Genomic DNA, 22,469 nt, shown 5'->3' on the forward strand with positions numbered 1-22,469 from the left:
ACGCACATCACTAATCAAAAGCGAAGGAAACTCTGGCATGGAAGACAAATTTATCATTTTTACCCATGCGTTATATTTTTGGCAATTGCTACAACTATACCCCAGCGAACTAAGACTGGTTTTGCACTCCAGGGTCACAATATCACCACCACTTACTAAAAATGCTAGTAAAAATGAGCTTGAACACCTTTAGCGTAGCCAAGGTCATAGGTTCGATTCCCAGGAATAGCACAGACCGATAAAAACGTGTACCTTAAATGCAGCGGAAGTCACTTTGGATTAAGGCAAAAAGCATAAATGTGAATGTTTAATGTCAGTGAAAAGTTATGCAAATCACCCCAGCGTGTGTGAGCCTACTGTAATACCTGTTTCCATGGACGTGAGAGGCACAGAAGGCGTAGCTGTAGTGGAGCAGGGTCGGGTCCACCAGGGCGTTGTTATCGGAGAAATCCATCAGGTCTTTCAGGTAGCAGAGGTGACGATGACAGCCCCTCACCCCGTATCGAGCGCAGTACTCGTCCAGGACAAACACCTGGCCCGGGCTGAACCAGCCCTGAAACACAACAGAACCAGGACAAAACACATTTACTATAAACAAGCAATTAGCTGATCCACCCAAGCAGAGTACATCTCTCCTTCTCTGGACTATTTATACTGTACTATCACATTACATTATGCCGTAACAGAACATTGATTAAAAGTGACAGTGAGGACATTTATAATGTAGAAAAAAATTGCATTTCAAAAGGAATGCTGTTCTTTTGAACATTGAAGAGAGTCCTGGAGAATGTACTGTAAAAGTATTTCCAAAGAAACAGAAGCAAACACCATTTTCAAATCAGCATATTACAATAACTTCTGAGAGATCACGTGACACCAAAGACTGGAGTAATGGAGTAAATATTTATATATATATATTTGTGTATACATTTAAGAATTTTTAAATAAATAAATAAATATATATACACACGTGAATGTAAATATATATACAGTACATATGTAAATATTTTCAAAACATATACTGTATGTGTGTGCATTTATATATATATATATATATATATATATATATATACATAATAAATGCACACAGTACAATACATATATTATGTAAAAAATTTTTTTAGTAAATTAATATATGTAGAGTTACTTCAAATCTGTTCATTCTAATGTTTACTCAAAAGAAATATATATATATAATTATTTGTGCATTACTTTGATTAGATTTACTCATCACTCACACCAGAGCCAGACCATAATTCTTGAAATAAAAAAATGTTTAGGTGCTTATTTTGGACCTCGACTACAAGTCACTCAATAAAGGCATAAAACGTACACATTCTGCATCAGAAGGCCAAAGCAACAAGCACCACAGCAAACAGTGAAGAAAAAGTTTGAAAAACGCCGCTGCCTCTGATCGACCCCTGCAGAACCTCTAAGAAGTCACGCCATCCGCCGCGTGCACCTACTGTAGTTTCTCCTCAACAACACTGCTACGCTAATTGAACACGAAGTGTCTAATTTCAGCACGCCTCTCATTTCACGCCAAGACACACAAAAAAACAAAAACCGCAGCGTGCGAGACGAGCTCTTTCCAAAAAAATATTGTTAAAAACACCCCGTCGATTTCCAACATTTAAACAAACGAGTGCAAGGTTAAGTGCAAACAATTAATTCATAGGCAGAAAAGTCACACATAATGCGGGCGGGTGGAGATCGCCGCGAGGCTCCTGTTGCATTCATTAGCTCATTCATCCCTCACATAATAACTAAATTAGGCATGAATCTTACAAACTTAATTAAGACGCCTTCTCTGAAGGAACGTTAGCAAATTAACACTTTGAGGGGGCCGCTCGCCCACGACGGTGCGGAGGGCCGCGGATCGGGAGAACTGCGATGTGTCTCAGACGTTCGCGGGAGACCGGCAGTCACGAGGGACCGCCGCTCACGGCACCGAGCAGCAGCCGAGATTACCGAGACCCCGCGACCTCCGTGCAGGAGCAAAGACGGAGAGCTTCATTAAAGTCCGACGAACAAAGCCGACACGGCGTGTATTTCGAGATCCATCCGTCTTCTCAGTCACCTCATCCACGGCCCTTCCTTCATCAAAAGGTCTGCCTGACCCGCGCAAACCTGTTCTGTTGCTATTTACATTACTCTAAACGCCGGTTAAGTGCTTGTATTACTGTCAGATGTCTTTCAAGCTCTTCAATATTTACAGATACTATATGAATACGAGCATGATACGTCGCACAAAGAGCATCCAACCTTGCAGCCTTAAAGCGAGTTTTTCATACGTATAAACCATCGGCTGAAGAAAACGGCTGTCGGGGATGTTTATCATCAGAAGTTTCACAAAGACGGCGAAAGTTTTTTCTTCTCCAGATTTCCACGTGGCGACAGAAACGCATTTCTATGCGGAAAAGAGTTGGGCGTTGACACTATTTTCACTCAGATATTGCTAGATATATATAAAAAGTAACACGTTTGAAATTTGAAAGAGCGAAATGGTATTTTTCTTTGCGCATTCCAACGAATCTCAATGCAGTCTGGTAAAAAAAATTTAAATAACTAAAAATACAGTTGACAATAAAAACATAATAAAACAAGACTTTTGTTTTATTCAAAAAAAAAAAAAAAAAGTTATCTCTTTAAATATATTATAATATAATATAAGAGTGTTCTTAAGGCACTATAATGAATGCATAATGCATTATATAAATAACTATGATATGTTGTATCATCATATGAATATTCAAAAGAACAGTTTTAATGTGTTATGATATGCACTTATTTTTATGATAATATAACAGTGAACATGATTCAGCCATTTAAGTTACACTGGATTATATTTCTCATAGTTATAATGCATTATAAGTCTCATGTCTTGCTATTTTACTTGTTACTTAAAGAGAACTAATTCTATAATATAAGCGATATATATATATATATATATATATATATATCCAATCTATTCATAATTAATAATAAAAATAATAATAACAATACTATTTTTATAAGATCAGATATCAGATCAGATGAATGTTTGCTATGACACATTTGCTTTTTTCCCCCCCAAATGTTTCTTATAATGTCAGTTATTATTGTGATGGTAGCCTGTAGACAGCTGCTGATGAGTAAGTCGTCTTCATGTCAACTAGCCTTCACGGAGCACTAGAAGAGTGTCTGCTAAATATATGCTAACACTTGATTTTGATGGTTCCTCAACAGACATGACCGAGCATGGGATACTTTGTGAACATTTCTAACTCCCCTACTGAAGTCTACTATTACTCTTAGGTTTATATAACAAACACAGCATTTTTTTCAGTTGAATGTATCAGCTAGCTCACAATATCAGCCAGTAAGATACTGTGCAGATCTTAAACAATGTCAAGAAATCATATAGTTCATTATAAATTAAGTAGATTTAATATGGTGTTCATTGTGTGTTATAAATGATCATACTCTTAAAAGTTACACAAATACGTAAATATTATAATTGTTTTTATGATTATTCATGAAATGTTATAACACATTATATATTTTTTTATAATGCATTACGCATTCATTAAGAACTTAAGATAATAATAAATATTATAATATTATCTTTAAATATTATCTAAATATTATCTTTAAAAATATATTTTTAACATTGTAATATTAAGCATCTAAAATAAAAAAATCATATACAATGAGGAAAGTGAAAACAGTGAACAGCTTTATATTATTAACACTATATATTTTTCATTTTGGGCACTTCTTCAAAAACTTGTGACATACAAAACTTAAAGTTATTATATTATGGTTTAAAAAAAAAAAAAAAAAAAAAAAAAAAAGTTAAAATATGTTAAATAATAATTTCAAAAGTAATACATTTTTTTGGGCCAGAGGAAATATTGTCAGGGCGAGTGCAAATCTGAGCTACTTTCCAAACTGGTCCAGTTTAAAAAAAAAAAAAAAAAAAAAAAAGAAAAAAGAAAGAAAGAGGCCTGAGCTACTGCCCATCTTTCCACTTTTTCCCTACGACTTTCTTCTTTGTCACAGTCCGTCTCTTCCCGTCTTGGTCAGATCTATTAATATTGCACCATTCAGGGCTGAGGCACGGTGGCCCAGCGCCGAGCCGAGTGCCACAAGATGTTCCACTCTGGCAAACAGATGGCCTGCTCGTGTCTTGGCTCCTACCGCTCAATTAACCGCTAACGACCGACTGAGACGGCAGCAGCATCATCCTAACGAACACGGCCCAGTCTGGCTCTCCTTGTCAGGGGAAAAAAAAAAAATATCTCACACACACAGAAGGAGAGACTGACGACAAAACCTTGCTTGTGGACGACAAAACCGATTTAGTTTTTTGGCTTAATACATATTATGCAAGGAAAGTTTACTGAGAGAAACAAACTTAGGTTCTGCATGGTAAAATTTTTTTGGGAAAAAAATAAAATATTTTTTTAAATATTATTTATTAACGTATTATATGACTATATATATATATATGTGTGTGTGTGTGTGTGTGTGTGTGTATGCTGTGCATGCATATACATACATACGTACGTACACATACACACACACACACACACACACACAGTATATACACAAACATATGTGCATGTGGGTATGTACATGTTTTTTTTCCTATTATTTTTGTTTCATGCATATCTCGTGTAGTCAAGTCCTGAATCACTTTATTTCCAGCAATAACTGATGGTAATAGAAAGCTTTTTCATGTCCCATCTAGAGGTCATTATGGTTGTTAATAAGGGTGAATGTGGAGGAGTGTGTCACAGGGAGAATGTGTGATTATGGGATGGAGGGTGAAGGGGATGTGAGTAATTACATTAAGGTTGGAGCATGACTGGTCATCACTGCCCCTAATTTGAAGACACGTTCACAGCCTGAACTTTTTGATTGCAAAAATACACATTTTTTGAAGTCGCTTCTGAAGATGCACATGCAGTCCAATGAATCCAGTGTGCACATTCCCTGCAGTCGAGAAAAAAAAAATCCAAATATTGGTCTTTGAATCACCAACAGCTCACTGAGTCTAATCCCTGTATCAAAAGGACAGCTGACGCAAAAAAAAAAAAGTTATGCTTTACAACAGCACCACTTATTGATTTTTCTTGAGGCTACATGTATTGATTGGGAGGTTTTTTTTTTGGAGTGAGCTTGAAAATTTGAAAACCTGAGAGTTGAAGTTTCTGTTCAGAAATTGCATTTAGTCAATTGCACATTAAATATTTAAAATATCTTTAATATAGTTAAAGTTGTCCAAATGAAGTTCTTAACAATGCATATTATTAATGAAATCATATCAATTTGGTTTTGATATTTACAATAGAAGATTTAATTTAAATATCTTTACTTAACGTCCTAGTAAAGAAAAACCCATACAATATATTTTTAGTTTATCGCTACAAATATATCCATGCAATTTAATTCTATTTATTAATACATATATTTAACATATATTAATTATGCGATATTCCATGTAGTAAGTTACAAAAAACTCGTATGAAACTTGCAGGCTAACAGGACTGACTGATGCTTTTTTTTTTTGATCGTTTAAAGATTTCTATTGCATTTTAATGCAAAAAATTGCACTAGCGACCCATAATCCACAAGATTTTTGTAGTATGCATGTGGTTGACTGAAAAATCCTGTACCCCCTCTGTTCATTTGCCTGAAAACAGGCCCACTCCCCCACAGATGTCACATCCCAGAAGGCATGGGAAAAGCAGCACATTCAGGTGGCTTTTGTGGCTCTCTTTTCGCCGAACACAGAAGTTTGAACAAAGGCTGTAGAGCCTTCACAAAGAGCCAAACGCAGACAGAGTCATTCAGAAGCTGAATGGATGACAGAAGGTGCTCACTCAGAGCAGGTACGGAGGGTGTTAACAGCAAATGGTGAAAAAAGACAACTACATAGTGCTATATATTGTGTACTCACTTATATATATATAACATTTATATTTGCACTATTAGCTGTGTTTGGCACCTCCACCAAACCTGTAGTCTATTCACCCGTATATGTGCTTCATGGCTGTTCCAATTTCTTCACACACACACAGACATAAACATACATACTCAGTCCCCAGCAGGGAGCTTTTATTCAAGGCAGTAAATGGAGAAGACAGGATGCAAGAGGATGGTTTTCCTATTTGGGTTGTATTGATTGAAAGTGTTTATCCCAGTCTTAACCGTGAGCCCTGTCTCAGCCGGAGGGCTACAACCCTCCCCTCCAGTCATAGAAAGCCCTCCCGTATCTAATACTTTCCCCCGACACACCACACACTCACTTACGGCAAGACACCAACGTGACTTTTTATGCTAATTCTGGGAATGAACGTAAAACACACCGAGCCTAATGATTCCCAAAAAAATGAAAGCTGTGCTTTAAACCATTCCTGAAAGAATGATTCTTACAGGCTGGTTCTTTATACTGAATCAAAACCATTCGCATGATCAGTGTAGGCCAAAGGAATCCAGAACTAATGATCTGGTACTTATTAATGAATCAAAGCAATACAGCACAACCCGCCTCCTGAGTCAATCAATGTAGTCCCACCAGCTCCCGAACAAATGATTTTGAAAAATGATTCTTATGAGTCATTCTTTTGAATGAACCAAAGGTGTAGGCAAATTGATTCCTAAATAAATGATTCTTACAAATCAGCTATTTTCAGTAAATTAAAACCATAGAACCACCAACATATGATGATTGTTGATTACTATTAGCCGGTTCTTATTATTGAATCAAACCCGTACAGCACAATCGATGTAGTTCAAATGATTCTTGAACAAGTGAATTATTTCCTTATGATTAATGTAGACTCCAATGAATGATGCTTATGAGCCATCTTTTTTGTTAATGAAAAAAAAACAAATGTAGTCCAACTGATTCCCAAATAAAAGATTCTCATGAGTCACATCTTATTAGCGAGTCGAAACCATAAAGTATAGTGCAATCTATTCCAGAACAAGCAATTCTAATAATTCAATTATTTTTTAGTTTAATCAAAATGTAGTGCAACTAATGAATGAATATTTAGTCAGTTATTATTAGTGAGTCAAACCCATACAGTACATCTCACATTTGTACATTTATGTTACACTTATTACTAATGCTATCAAACAATTAATCGCATCCAAAATAAAAGTTTTTGTTTGCATATTATGTGTGTGTTCTGTATATTTAGTATGTATATAAATACACATGCATGTATTTAAAAAAATTGTTTATACATATATATGTATATATATACTGTGTACTGTATATATTTTATATATTCATATTATAAATGTATATTTTATATATAAATTATATATATGAATATATAAAATATATACAGTACACACATACAATATGTAAACGTTTTTTTATAATTAATTGTTCTACAGCACTATTTATTATCTAAACTATATCTTGTCTTTCTTCACCAAATATTTCTTTTGTTGAATGTACAAAAAAGTTGAACCAGAATCGTTGAGAGGAATCAATCAAACTACCAACAAAACAAAAACCACATTTAAAATAATAAGTGTAATTATTCACATAACAACACACCGTCCCCGTCACAACACACTTTAGTGCTCTCACCAGGCAGGAAAAGGAGTCGTTCATGCGGTGTACGAGCGTGTGTTTCTGCAGGATGAAGAACAGGCTGGCGTGGTCGAAGTTGCAGGGCATGGCAGAGATGAGCTGCTCCACTCCCTGTCTCTGAGTCTTCTCCAAACCTGTGCCAGAAACACACACACACACACACACACACAGAGTCAGAAATCTGGCACGAGCTGGCATACGGCACCGTTTTGTGCAGAAAATCCCATCCCCACCACGAAAGATGGCCAGTTAATGCCTGTTTGTGCTGTAAATACATAAAGACGTCGATTAGGGCAAAGGAAACAAACATTTAATTATTCATAAAATAGGCCAAACATATATCTCTCATGTACTACTATTAAAATGAAGCCATCGTAGCGGAGCACAAGTGTGGATCACACCTTGAAGTGCTGTGTAAAAGCCCCGAAATCTGTGTTTGGTTACACACTCTCCATCTCCGTACACAGCCCGAGTGTTTGCATTTCACCTCTTTTGGCCAAAGCTATGCTGTGAAACTCAGTTTTTCCACATTTCAGCTGGCAGGCGCTTCGAAACGTTAGCGAAGCGTGGCTGTAAACTGCTGTAAAATATTCGCACTTCGTCCGCATGCCCACATAAATATCAGCACCAAAGTGCTCTAATTTATCAATCGAACACCTCTCGCATTCAAACCAGCCTTCAGCCTTTTAAAATAAAGGCCAGGTTTGGCTTAAAAAAAAAACACCCTGTGGCCTTCGCTAAGCCGCGACGGGCTGAAAGTTCTGATCTTTAGCGCATTAAATGCTTAAAACGCCGCTGTGTGCAAACAGAATATAAACAATAACGAGTGACTTCAAAGCACTTAAAGCAATTTTTCGGTGGCTGGTGAAGACAGGTGAGTTGTATAAAAGTGATGTCACTCGTTCTGTTTGAGTCTCGACCTTGAGTAAAAGGAGCGCACCTTTGTGAGAGCGCTGTAATTAGGACGAACGCGGGCGCACGTTTGCAGACGTACGCATTCAGACTTCCTGACACGGCTTGGGCGGAGAGGATGTGAATGCGGGAACGGAAAAAAAAAAAAAAAAAACGTTGCGAAGGGGCCGAGGGGTCAGGGCAAGTCAGAGAAAGAAGGAGCCGAGAGAAAGACGCGAGGCAGAAAAAGCAGGAGAAAGCACTAAAAGTGTGCCCAAGTTCATTTCCAGTCCTTTCACCGGCGTCCTCAAAATGGGCTAATGGGAGGTCCGTGAAAAGCCTAACACTCGCTGGCGGCGTGTTGAGAGCCCACATATGCGGAGAGCGAGGGCCTTCGCTTCTCAAGGGCCACAAAAGACCAAGGCTTTTGAGACGCATCTCCTGACGCCTCCGTGGCCAGCGGCACCTTCTTGAGACGAGCATTAGTGATTGCTTTTATTAACGCTGCCATTTCTGGCATGCCAACGACTTGGTATTGACGGCGAAAAGCCCCGTTCTTGCCTGGAAGCGGTGTGGGCATTTGTTGGTTCCCCCCCGAAACAGCACTTGTTGGGTGCCCGATCGACGAGCGTCGGCCCATTGTCTGTTCTTTTAATTCGATGTAGGTCATTTTACGTTCGTTACGTCTGGGTAAAAAAAAAAAAAGAGACAAAAGAGGAGTGTGGTATTGATCCACGTTGGGAGTCTGACGGATGGGGTTTGACAGGAGCAGCACATTGATCCGTGTCAACTTCGAGTTACCGCTATTATCCATGGACAAGTGGACGGAGTCAGCGCAGAGGGGGTGTGCGTCGTCTTTAATCCCAGCTGAAGGGGCCCGGGCCAGGCAGGCGGTCACGGCAGCAGTCACATCCATCTGACATCTCTCCACAAGCCGGATGGGAGCTTTATGACAGGTATCAACACGGCAGCGGGGGCGATATCGCAGGTACGGCCCGGCGGGTCGCCTCGAGTGAATCCAGCCGGAGTCGCAAAGACTAATGAGGCAGGACAGGACATCGGTGTTCCTTCAGATATGAAACACCGATCTCACCGCAAGAGGACAGATCCGTGCGAATCAATCCACGGTAGGAAGTCCACCGTCAGGACGAGTTAATAACTTCATCGACTCACCGAGACGTGGCGGATTTTTGTTAACGGCCGTCAAATGGGACTGGATTTTAGGCCAATTCGTTGGATTCGTTTAGAGAGGGAAAGTATTTCTGAAAGAATGCGCGACCTTTTAATTGGGCGAATACCACGGTTATCAGCGGCTGCGATGATATTCACCCAATCATGTCGTTTACGCAATCCAGCAGACACTGGGGGACTCTTCCATGCTCTTTCTTTGTCGAACAATTCAAGGTGGCTTTTGCATTGAACCTCGAATGTGTATGAGGTCTAGTAAGACAAGAGGAGAGAGGCCTTGAGAAATGTTTTGTGAAAGTCAAATGGTGGTGCTTGTGAAGTCGAGTGCCATAGCACGCACATTATTAACTCATAAAAGCCAGTTTTCATGTTCACAATCACCATAAGGAAGTGATTTCATGTATGTGTGTATATATATATATATATATATATATATATATATATATATATATATATATATATAAGATATATATATATATATATATATATATATATAAATAAGATATATATATATATATATATATATATATATATATATATATATATATATATATATATATAGAGCAGATTTATAAATCAAAATGCTAGTTTTGAGCCATGTTCCTTAGCTTTCGAGATAAATGAATGGCCTGGAGTTTGCAGAACGCTTCTTCGGTGGCCGTAATGACATAAACCTCATTCAGCTCACTCTCCGTTCGTTGAAAGTGAGCAAACTGTAGCATTTCGGTTGTGTAAGTGTTCCTCCTTTCACTCAGCAGCAGTGTTTGGGTTATTCAAGCCCCCCGCTGACATTTGTTTAGACTGTGTCTGTTCTGCGGCCCAATGGATCGATGGCTGGCCACCACAACCTCCAATTTCAAAGCCTGTTCAGGAGGGGACAGCTGAAGGTGGCAGAAAAAGAGCCCACCTTCTTTTCGAGGACTTAAAAATTAATAAATCAAGAAAACGCAATGCAAAAACACTTACTGGGATCATATTAGTATTACATATAACATACTGAGTAAAGACACAGGGGCATCTTTTTGGGCGTTCCCTCCTCTGCAGTTCTGCTGGTTCTGGGCGGGCGCGACTGGTTTATAGGACTGGCCTGTGGCGCGGTACATGGCCTGGACCCAGAGAGCGCGATCCTGATCGTCATTGCTGGCGAACACCACCAGATCGCCTTCACGAACAGCACTGAAGAAGGCTCTGCCTCCCTGAAGACCTGCAGAGATTTGTTTTACCAAATAAATCAATATCAGTCAATTCACACAAGAACACTTGACTAATAAACACACTACAGCGTGCTACTGCTGGTCTATTTATGCATCTACAACGTTCACACTTTATTTTAAGGTTCAATTCTTGTTATTAACAAACCTTTACTATGACTTACGCCTCAAACTCCTAATTTGCTGCTTAATATTTAGTAAAGTAGTTAAAGTTTTGGTATTAGGTAGGATTAGGGGCAAAAAAAACACATTTTATAGATATTTATGTAAAAAAAAACACTATATAATTTTCAAAATAACGAATGTGCATATAAATAATAATAATAATAAATATTAATAATAATAACAGAAAAAAATTAACCTTATTCTACACCACTGCATTATTATTAATACAAAATATTCTAAATCTGCACGTGGTATTTTCGCCTAATTACATTTTCTGTAATTAAATATATCCTTGTTTTCTACAATTAATCGTACCTGCTTCATTTAAGCTCATGAGGCGCATCTCTCTCAAATGCAGCAAATGTGAAATTCAATTTTAAGACAGAGGTCACTGAAATTCATTTTAACCATGATTATTCATCCAATTTTGAAGTAAAATCCAAACGCCCACATGAGAACTAATAAATCAGGCATTAGTGTTGAAGCGTGAGTGTACCTGGCTGCGGATCGGAGTAATCTACCGTATACCCGTCCAACTGCATCAGCTCATGCGGCTCTGACTTCTTCTCCCGGTAACTGCACATGGCAAACGTGTACTGACTCACCTGAACAACACAACAGAAAGAAACAATCCTTTATTCGTCCTAAATTGTACTAAAATATTCCTATATTTGTGCACGGCGCAGACCTTTAAAATAAATATATCAATTATATCTAAACCGTTGTAATTTATGTCACAATTACATGTAACACCAAATGAAAACATGGTGCTTTTATATTTTTAGCGAGGACATACTGCGGTATTTTACATAAATAAAACCAATTAAAAATAATGATGATGTCACAATGTTTACTGACAGGTCAGACATATTTTTGCTATTATTTGTGTGTGTGTGTGTGTGTGTGTGTGTGTGTGTGTGTGCGCGCTACACATCAAATAGAACTAGAACAAACATGATGACAAATCAAACAATATGTTTTTTTCCCTCCATAAAATATTTTACACAAAAATGATGCCATTATCTCAGGAGGCTGGTAGTTTTGTAGGATAGTTATTTAATAATTTATTTTATTAAATGAACGAGCGTGCAGTTTTTCTTCAGAAACACAACAACAACAAAAAAAAACATTTCAAAAACTAATTTGCTGAAGAAATAAAATAAAATCTGGATTTTTTTTTTAAAGCAACTGAATTAAACGAATATATGAAGCTATAAATAGGAAATCTGCCCACCTGAACAAGCACAAAATATCTCCTCTTCCATCGCTTCCAGACTCTCTGGCCTAAGGCGTAAAGATACCTATAGAGAAAAATAATTATTACGAGGAGTGTTCATTTACAAAAATGAATTAAAGATTCATCATGTTAAAACATAACATCATATACACGAAGCCAAGGTGCGAAACCCGTAAAGAAAGTTTACGGAGTCATTCATTCATTTCCCAAACGCCTGAATTCTGTCATGCTCACAGGAAAAAAAAAAAATCTAACATCTTTGGCTATTGATTAAGCACACATTCTTAGAAATGTAACAAAAAGAAAGGATGTGTGCAGAAATATGAGCGAGGCGAAATCAATTCTTCATAAATGGACACACAGCGCCTGTGGGGGGAAAAAGCTCCAGTCAAGGTTGAGGGAGCAATGAGTGCATGGAAGCGGGCCAATCTGGGTTAACATGTGGCAGAGGTAATCATCCACTTGTGAAAGTGATTTTCAGCTCACTCTCCGACACCTTTCTGATACACATGATCCCATTTAGACGGCAACAATGGCCGGATAACGGCGGGAGAGACGACCTCCGGGTGAACGGGCGCCCCGCAGGCACTTTCCAGCCAACTCCGGCTCAATCTGAACAATAATAACGGTAGTAATATAATCATAATAACAATCTTCTGAAGATGCAAAACAGCAGCAGTAATAATAATAACAAAATCAAGTCACAAAACATTGCAAGCGGTGAAAGAATTGCAAAAACAATTGGTATTAAATCATAATAGCCTAAATTACAACACCGGATAAATACATTTGAAATATGGAATCAGATTATTATTATATGTTGATGTGATTTTTGATTTTTTCTAATCTACTCAACCTGTTTGCAAGAAGACGTAATTTACAAGTAACCTGTACTTCTCCGGGAAATGTCAACAGGTTTATCACTCGGATAAATTTCACGATGCAAGTTATGATACTGCATTGAGCTTTTAAACGCGATACAAATGTTAACCTCAAGATTTAACTGTAAAAAGTCAAATTAAACATATTAAGAGATCGCGTGAGATGTTAAAGGTTATTACAACGGTTGCAGTGCCCCCGTGTGGATCAACGGGAGTACTGCAGCAAGGAGATTTTTTTATTGGGCCTTGTGTGAGAAACACAAGCAGAAATGATTTCTGTGGTTTTAAAATAATGGCATTATTGCATCAATTGGCATTGACAAGTTTACTGAATTAATATATTCTAAAATTGTTTTAAAAAAGTTTTTAAAGTTATTTTAAGAGTGATTTGCATGGAAAGTACACACACACATTATGTAAACGAACACTTAATCATTTGACAGCACTAAATAAAATATAAATGAATATTAATATTGGATTAAAAATTTCAAAATAAAATTTCAAAATAAAAATATTAGTAAAAATAATTTTTAAAAACCTGGGAAAGGTTAGGAAAGTGGTGCCTTGGCAAGTACTAACATTATTAAAATTAATAAAATTCATCCAATTTTGAAGTAAAACAAAATATATTAATAAAAAAAGGATGAGGAAAAAAAATACAATGAATGAATTAATAACAAAAAAACTAAAATAAATAGAAAATCGAAAAAAAAAAAAAAAAAACAAGAAAAATATTGCTAAATACTATAAAGTTATAGAAATAAAACAATAACAACAGTCTGTTAAACTCCTATTACAATGTTTTATCTTTCGGTCTTCTGCGCTTTAGCATAGGCAGTATAAAAAAACAGCACGCAATAAATCAATGAGTCATAAATGCAATGTGCGGCCGTAACAGAAGGGTAAGGTTAAAAGAGAAAAATTCAAACGTGTAAAAAGGGCTTTAATGTGTGCCCTGGCCCTTAAACGAAATAGGGCAAAGATGGTTTTAAAGGGATACAAAAAGAAGTAAAAAAAGGAGCAGGGGAGAGAAAGAAAGAGCCAGTGAGCATAAGTGAGACAGAGACAGACTGATCAGACAGGAGCTGGCAGCTCTCTCTCTCAGGGCCACGCTGGGGTCACTCCACAAAACTGAATGGCTCCCAACTCTTCAGTCGCTCTGCTGATAAACAGATGGCTTCTTTTAATGGGGTGCACTCAACCTAAAAAATCTCCCTCTCTCTCTCCCTGTGCGCTGGGACAGTCATCAGGTGTTTGTTTTTGTGGATGCGTGCGGGTATATGAGTAATTGGACAAAACCTAAGACTGAAACGGTCTTACGAATCTCAAATGAGAGCAAAAAGCATCATGATTTTAGCCTGCTCCTCGCACAAATGTGACTTTCGGAGGATTTGGAGTATGCAGCGCGAGTCACAGTCCTGCTGGAAACTTCTTATGCACCAGTCGAATGTGTTCAAGTCACTTTGGTCAAAGACAGAAGGCAATGCAACTTGTTTTTTTTAATTAAAGAAGGATTTAAACTTTACTTTCACAAAATTAAGAATAAAGAGTGTAGATTGAGTGGTTTTCGATTTTTGTTTTTGTGTTTTTAATATTAGTGCTGTCAATCACGATTAGTCGCATTCAAAAAAATTAATCTTTGCATAATATGCATGTTGTTTATATTTATCATGTATATATAAATACAAACATGCATGTATATACTTTCATAAATTCATTTTCAAAATAAATTCATCAATTCAATACATTTATTTATAATATAAATGATATGAATATGTAAATATGTGTACAATAAAATCTCGACTGTATGCATTTTTAAATAAACATACATATCACCCCATATATCAGATTAACAAAAACAATATATATATGTATTGTACAATTAAAAACTAATATACATATTTCACTGTAAATGAGGAAATAAAGTAATTAATTGCAACAAATTTTCTAGCAGACTGTTCATGAGCACTGAATTTGTAAATATGATCATTGTGATGTACGTATGAGTCAAACAGTCATAATTACAATGACAGCTTTGGTCGAAGCAAGATGGAAATGCAGCTTTTCAGCAAAATGTATCAATAATTAAAAATGTCAAACTTTTTATTTTTACAAAGCGATGAATAATGCTGTGTTTCTGCTTCATGTTTTTATTAAAATTATTATCTTATGTATATTTAAAATCTTTATGTTAGGTTAGATTCTATCAAAATTTAATAATATACTTTCGTAACATTTTTTTTTTTTTTTAATTTATTTAACTACATTAGTCAACAAGAAATAATGAAAATACTTCTAATGCATTTATTATCTCTTAAATATTTAATGAACTTGAGCTAATATTAACCATGCATTTTTTTATATCAACTAACAAGGATTAATAAAAACTAACACTACAGTAAGTACATGTAGTTAATTATAATTACTCAGTAACTAAATGTATAATTACGGTGTAACAAAGTTAATCGTAACCTAAATGTCTTGCACATAATTGGTTACTGTTCGTTAATGCATTAACATAATGTTAAATAATGAAAACTTATGGGAAAGTGTGTATTGTACATTCAGCTTTAAGGCTGGGACTATATTTTTTCCCCATCCCTCTCATCCACTGCATCAGACTTGTTTTCTCACGAGCATGGCATAAACTTTGAAACTCAGGGCTAAAAGAAAGTTGTTATGACTTCTTCAACTCATAAACGTGAACGACAATTTTCTAGTTTTATTAACTAAAGTGTTTATGTAAAGAGAGTGAGTAGATACAGCAAACCAAGAAAAGGCATAAAATGTCAGAATTGATATAAATTTGTCTCGGGTGTCTCAGCACAGTATCTGTGTGAGAATGGTCCGAGTAAGTGTAAGTGGTCCTCCGCAATGTCTTGTGAGGTCCATTAAAAAGGTAATTGCAGGTTGAAGAGGCTTCTGCCAATTACAGCAGGCCTCTCAGAGAGCCGCTCTATAGAGGAAGCACACGGGGCCTCTCTGTAATTAGCAGGCTGATGGCACTGATCTGACCCCTGACCCCGTCCTGCTGAGGGAAGGACCCCAGCAGCTGGTCCCGCACATCTTCACTTCTGAGAACTGTGGCATTTACTGACAGAGCTCATTCTGGAGTAAATACAGACAGACAGTCATTTTTTTCCCTCCCTTGTAATTTTGAATCTGAATTCTTGACCAACGTATTTTAAAAAGCTATGTTTTTAAATAGATTATTTAAAAATTAAACGTTAAATATGTACTATTTACTTTTTAATTTATAATCTGTTTTTCCTCGCTTGTAATTTTGTTGCTTTTAAAAAACTAATTTGTGAACAGTAAATTAAATATAAGCACACTTTTAATGATCAAGTTTTGGTTTATTATGTCTAATATTGTACATTTTTTATTTAAATGTTGTTATTTATTTGAATTTTTTTGATTATAATTAATTAATAATGTTTTCCACCCCTGTAATTTAGTTTTAAAACATTTTTTGTTATAAAAACAATTATTTAATGCTGCCATTTAGATAAAATTAAATGTTTTATTTCTTTGTACAAATGCATATAATATGTATATTTTAAATAAACAAAAATACAAAAACAATAAAACATTTAATAAACGTAATATTAAAACATGTATTTTATTTATTTTCTATTTACTTATTTAAATATAATATAATATAATATAATATAATATAATATAATATAATATAATATAATATAATACAAAACAAAACAATACAAATCAAAAGAGCAAGTGTAGGGAAATCTTAAGGCATCAGGGACAAGATACTGTTTCCTGAGAGGCTCTTGGGAGTCCGAGAGACATGAGCAGAAGAAAACAAAGAAAAAAAAAAAAACACAAGGTGGCACTCTAACCACATTTTTTCCGATGCCTTTGCCCTCATTCATATCAATTTACTTCCAGCAGCTGAATGGAGTTTTTCTTTTCTCTCAAATTATATATATATATATATATATATATATATATATATATATATATATATATATATATATATATATATATATATATATTCTATTTCTATTTCTAGTTGAATCATTAGTGCAATTTTGTTTCCTCTCTTCTCATGGCTTCTATAATAACGTGTGAAGATGCACTGATATCTCTTTCATTACAGACGTACCCGCTGTGCTTCATGTTGGGGGGTTTGTCCATGCGGACCGCCAGTTTGATTTTCAGATCCACGTCCTGGCTGTTCTTAGGCACTACCATCTTGTGCAACTCCGCCGTTTTGGGCCCGTTTGTGGTGGGGTGAAGGACCACCTGGACAGAACGAGACAAAGTAAGAGAGAAGCACGTTATTAGGAACCGACACACCTGGATAGCAACTGGAGAGAAAGGTGTGAAAGGGATGATGTGAGACGAGAGAAAAAGGGGTTAGCCTGATGAACGGGGAGAGACGGCAGGAGAAAATAGAGGGAGGAGGTGCAGTCTGTTTGGTGCGAGTCTCTAATGGGGAGTCTCCATCTGTTACTCTGGGAGCGCGAGCCCTAATGACTAGAGATTTCCTCGCCTGTAGCTCACTTTCCTCTCGCACACACACAAACACATGTGCACGCACATCACGGTTCACACACTGTGTGCAGAACATCTGTTCCCGCAACATCAGCCAATAATTGAGCACGTTGTGCAGCTCGATGTAAAGCTCAGAAGGACAGACCGTGGTCTCACCCTGCCCAGCTCCTTGTCCTCCAGAGCCAGGACTCCAGTGCTTTCGGTGAAGAGTTTGACTTTGACCGCGGGCAAGGGGTGCGTGGTGGTGAAATCTCCTTGCGTGCCCCACCTGCAGAAGAAGAAAACAAATCAGCCGTCACAATAGGAGACTTGATTTTGCATTCATTCTCCAGACCCCGATCGGCCGCTGAATATTTCCTGTCTTTGTTTGATCGAATTAGTATGTGGGATGATAAGCGTTCGCTTTTGTAAAACGTACAATACAAAAACAATACCCGACTTAAAAAACAACGGCGGCGAGAAACGAGTCCAAAAACAAGACGTAAAACATGAGCTAAAGGCGACTCCAAAACACAAGGCAAAACATGACTAAAAACGAAACAAAACAAAAAACAAGACTTATTGTAAGACATGCCTTGACTTCAAAAAAACAAGAAAAAGCTCCAAAAAGGTCTGTATTTTTGCGTCCATTCAATTTTTGTTTCTCAAGAAATGTGGTTTCCTTTTTGATGGTTCAAACACTGATGAAAAGAGTAAGCAGGAACAACTACTTTTCATTATTCAAAATTTCCATTTCACTAAAAATTGTAAAAAAAAAAGCGTGTTTTTTAATGTATGTGAATGCTAAGTTTAAAGGGACCCCTGGGGTATTAAGACCTATATCTTAACATAATGCAAATTATGTCCCTTACTGAAATATTTAGAAGACAACCTATTAATGGTGTATGTTATTAAAAAAATTCAAATAATTTTACTCATTTTGGACTGTGGGGGAGAGCCATTATTCCGATGACGTAAAAGAGTTGGTGGGCTAGACAACTCAAAATACACAACTCGAATAATAAAATACTGATATGCTGACCACAGCAAATGAAAGAACTTGCAGGACACAATGGATATAAGCATAGGCTTAAACCAAATGCCGTACCATGAGTTTAAATGCCTTGGAAATCGAGGAAAATCTGCGATAAGAAACTCTTCTAGCGGCCCCGGCGTAATAATAAGCATGGGTATGTTTACATCTTAACGGGATGGCATAAAATTTTGTCTTAGCCATTTGTAAACTCTTTCGGTAGCTATGGCCTACTAACAGAGTGAAGGCATTGGAGCTAAAGCGGAGAGGACAAAGAAAAGCGTCTTTAGGAAGTTTTATTCGTCTACAGCCATCTTCTCATTATGTTGTCCGACTTTTAGCACTAAGAAAGTCATACATCGCTTCTCTTGCTGCCCTTCGACTGTACTTCATAACCAAGCATGTATTCGCTTCGTTTCGGATGATTCATTTTTTTGCCCAGCATGTTTATCTAGGTTTAACATAGTTATATGTTTGGGATGTTTTATATCTATAGATTTTATCTTAGGCTAAGTCATGATGATTTGAGAAGTCTAAACTGATCAAACATACGTTTCAAACATTCAGTTTTGGTTTTCAGCATAGCATTTATTTATTCTGACTCAAAGTTCAAAAACTTGAAAAGCAAAACGAAAAACTAGTTTTTAAGAAATCGCTTTACTCCAAAAGCAGAACCGAAAAGTTTTTAGACACCTCCAGCCCCCCAAAAAAGTTAAAGACACAGCTTGAGTCCAAAAGAAGGTCTAAAACAAATCCCGAGTGCAAAAACAATATTCGACTCAAATACAAAACTTTAAACAGTTTGACTCTAAAAACATGGCTCCAAAAGAAAGCCGTAAAAACAAACACTGACTCTAAAAGCAAGTCTCTCAGGAAAGTTTGCAGAGTGGAACTGAGAGTCATCTTTATGTATAGCATGCTTGCATATCGGTGCATGTCTATGTGTGGCTTTCTGAAATAAGATCACTACAAAAAAAAAAAACAGACATACTGTATACCTATAGCTGCGTGAACATACAACAGCGTAATCAAACTAACTCTTTCTGTCACAGAGCCAACAGTTGCTTGTTGCCAATTGACTGTAGGAGTCGACTCCCACATTTAATTCAGTTCTTCTGCTGTCTAAAACAATAAAGCCCCCAGACAGTATTTTGAATGTCATATGGCAAACCAAGCATGTTGCCTATATAATATAAGCAATAAAATGAGGCCTGCAATGCAGACGAACTGTGCAGTATGTACTCTTGGTTGAACTAACATATAAGATTGGTATATATACTGATAAAGAAAGTACATCCTTCAGCAGAACAAAAGCTGAAATCACTGAATCTCTTGAATCAAATTAAAATCCTTAATCATGATTCAGCACACAGACACACTCTTTTCACAGCTAGTCTAGACCATCTACAACAAACACTGAGTCATACTGCTGAATCACTGTCTGATTACACAGCCTATGGTGTCTGAGCCTCTGCGTGAATCCAGGCTGGGTGTCCGTCGGCCTCATGATGTTATACCAGGGAAGTCTGCAATATCTGGTAGAGCTCTCATTGATCTCAACTGGCTTTCGGCAGAATACAAGCCGTCAATGGAGAAAGATGTTCTCAGGATCAACCGTCAGGGGAGCTAATGTTACCCAGCCAAATCTTGTCAACTGTCAAGGCCCAGAAAAGCATGAAAGACATTGTCAGAATAGTCTATTTGTCACCAGTGGTTACCACTGTAATGTTATGAAGCTACGAGAATGCTTTTTGTACGCAAAGAAAATAAAAATAATTGTATCCAACAATTCGTTTTCTTTTGCGTCTCTCCGCATCACCGGAGCGACATTTTGGAGAGTATCCACCGAACTCAAACAGAGTACGTTCTTCTTTGTCAGCTGCGACACAAGGATATGTTTTTCACACATGTATTTACAGTTTGCGTCCAGCGGATACTCTCCAAAATGGTGAGAAGGTGATGCAGAGAGACACAGAGGAGACTAATTAAAAGTCGTTATTTTTTATTTCTTTGAGTACAAAAAAGTATTCATAACATTACAGTTGAACCACTGAAGGCAGATGGACTCATTCAAAATATCTTGCAATTTGCACAATTAAACTTAGTTGAAACATAGCTCTACATTTAAATAAATATTCATGGAAGACTCAGATTGACGGTCAGCATAAAACAACAAAATTGACTGAAATGCATCAATAAGCTCATGTTTCACCTGACAAACTTCCATCCATTAGACATCCGATACTGCTGATATTTACACTTGTTTATATTTTAAAAGAGAGAACATGTGAATAAGTGACTTGCAGATCAAAACACAAACCTGACGTAAACAGCACACTCTGTGTTGTACATGCCAGATAAAATCAATTATAATAAATGAATGCCATTTGCTGTGTTTCCTTTTTCGTTTTTCTTGCTCTTTATTCATTTCAAATTGGATTTCTGAATGTCACTTACATATAAAAATACACATTACATTATTTCATGATTTGCCAATTATCATATTTCAGTGGAAACCCGTTTTTACAATTAGTTATGAGAGGAAATCGTGAACTTCAAGGCTGCTGCTGAATCATTAAAGGTATAGAAGCTATTTATGGAAAGTTTACAAGCTAAGTTAAGTGCTGTCTTAAGAACTAAAAGTGCAACCAAATCAAGTACAGAGTTAGTCTAGCCTTAGTAACTATAGCCCCTATAGTGTGGACTTATATTCCAGTTTAAAGAACTGGTTTACCAAAAAATGAAACAAATTCTGTCATCATTTATTTACCATTGACTTCCACAGTAGGACAAAAATACCATGGAAGTGTTTGGTGACCCAAAACAAAACAGCCTGGTTACAAACCTTCTTGAAAATATCTTTTTGTTCAGCCCAACAATGACATTAATACAGGTTTAGAACTACTCAAGGGTCAGCAAATGATGCCCATTTTATTTTTGGGTGAGCTACTCCTTTAAGTAAGAAAAGCATGTCTACTGTATGAATGACTGGTCCAAACCAACACTAAATTTCAGCTCCAGCTGCGGTCATTGGCACAGACAGACACAATCCTTCAGTCTTCACTCTGACTGACACCGTCTAGAGCCTAAACTCGCCTCGGGGAGCTTCCTCGGTGGATGGATATTTTTGGAGGTCTGTTGATGTTACTTGTCTAAACCTGACCTCTCACCACCTAGAGACTGTCTGAACCCCTGAAACAGATAGGGAGGACTATTTATTAAACAAACTGCTGCCAAAGCAACAAAACACAGAATCTTTGTATCTAATTAAAAATCGGTATAATGATGCAATACCGTATTCACATTAAAAAACGACTTCAAAAACGTTTCTCACATTTCTTTGTAACATGCTCATGTCAACAGAACCAGACACTGACATTATTTGGGAATAATAATCTCGCTTTAACAATCTCAGGATATTTGCAGGGGAAAGTTTCACCAAAGACTACTTCTGCAAGGAAAAATAATAATAATAATAATAATAAAAAAAAAACAAGCCTGAAGACCTTAAAGAAAATGGGTTTCATTATGCTTTCATTTGTAGGTAATGCGCACAAAGCTAAGAAAAGACTTATGTCTAATGCCTTTTCTCACTGGCAAGATTAAAATGTAATTCTAATTTAATTGCAGTATAATACAATCACGTATGTCTGACATATATTCGATAGAAGGAACTTTCCCTTGCAACACCTATTATATTGAAAGAAGTGGTCATATATATATATATAAATAAAAAGTAATTCATACATTATGGCTCCTTTATAAT

The 22,469-nt window shown here is 36.6% G+C and overlaps 1 protein-coding gene across 20 annotated transcripts in view; it reads right to left on the minus strand.

The window, feature by feature from the left end:
* cadps2 (Ca++-dependent secretion activator 2) overlaps positions 1 to 22,469 on the minus strand; it is a 122,195-nt gene that overhangs the window by 41,107 nt on the left and 58,619 nt on the right. For all 20 annotated transcript variants that reach the window (XR_006248148.1, XR_006248149.1, XM_043228815.1 and 17 more), the window contains exons 7-13: positions 17,848 to 17,959; positions 17,300 to 17,439; positions 12,290 to 12,356; positions 11,552 to 11,660; positions 10,677 to 10,883; positions 7,598 to 7,734; positions 366 to 553 (exon numbers count right to left, since the gene is read on the minus strand). Coding sequence is in view for 18 of the 20 variants with exons in the window: in XM_043228815.1 (XP_043084750.1) it covers positions 366 to 553; positions 7,598 to 7,734; positions 10,677 to 10,883; positions 11,552 to 11,660; positions 12,290 to 12,356; positions 17,300 to 17,439; positions 17,848 to 17,959 (960 nt within the window). In the remaining 2 variants the exon portion in view is untranslated. The remainder of the gene's footprint in view (positions 1 to 365; positions 554 to 7,597; positions 7,735 to 10,676; positions 10,884 to 11,551; positions 11,661 to 12,289; positions 12,357 to 17,299; positions 17,440 to 17,847; positions 17,960 to 22,469) is intronic.

Source organism: Puntigrus tetrazona, chromosome 25, assembly GCF_018831695.1.
Source record: "Puntigrus tetrazona isolate hp1 chromosome 25, ASM1883169v1, whole genome shotgun sequence".
Taxonomy (NCBI): domain Eukaryota; kingdom Metazoa; phylum Chordata; class Actinopteri; order Cypriniformes; family Cyprinidae; genus Puntigrus; species Puntigrus tetrazona.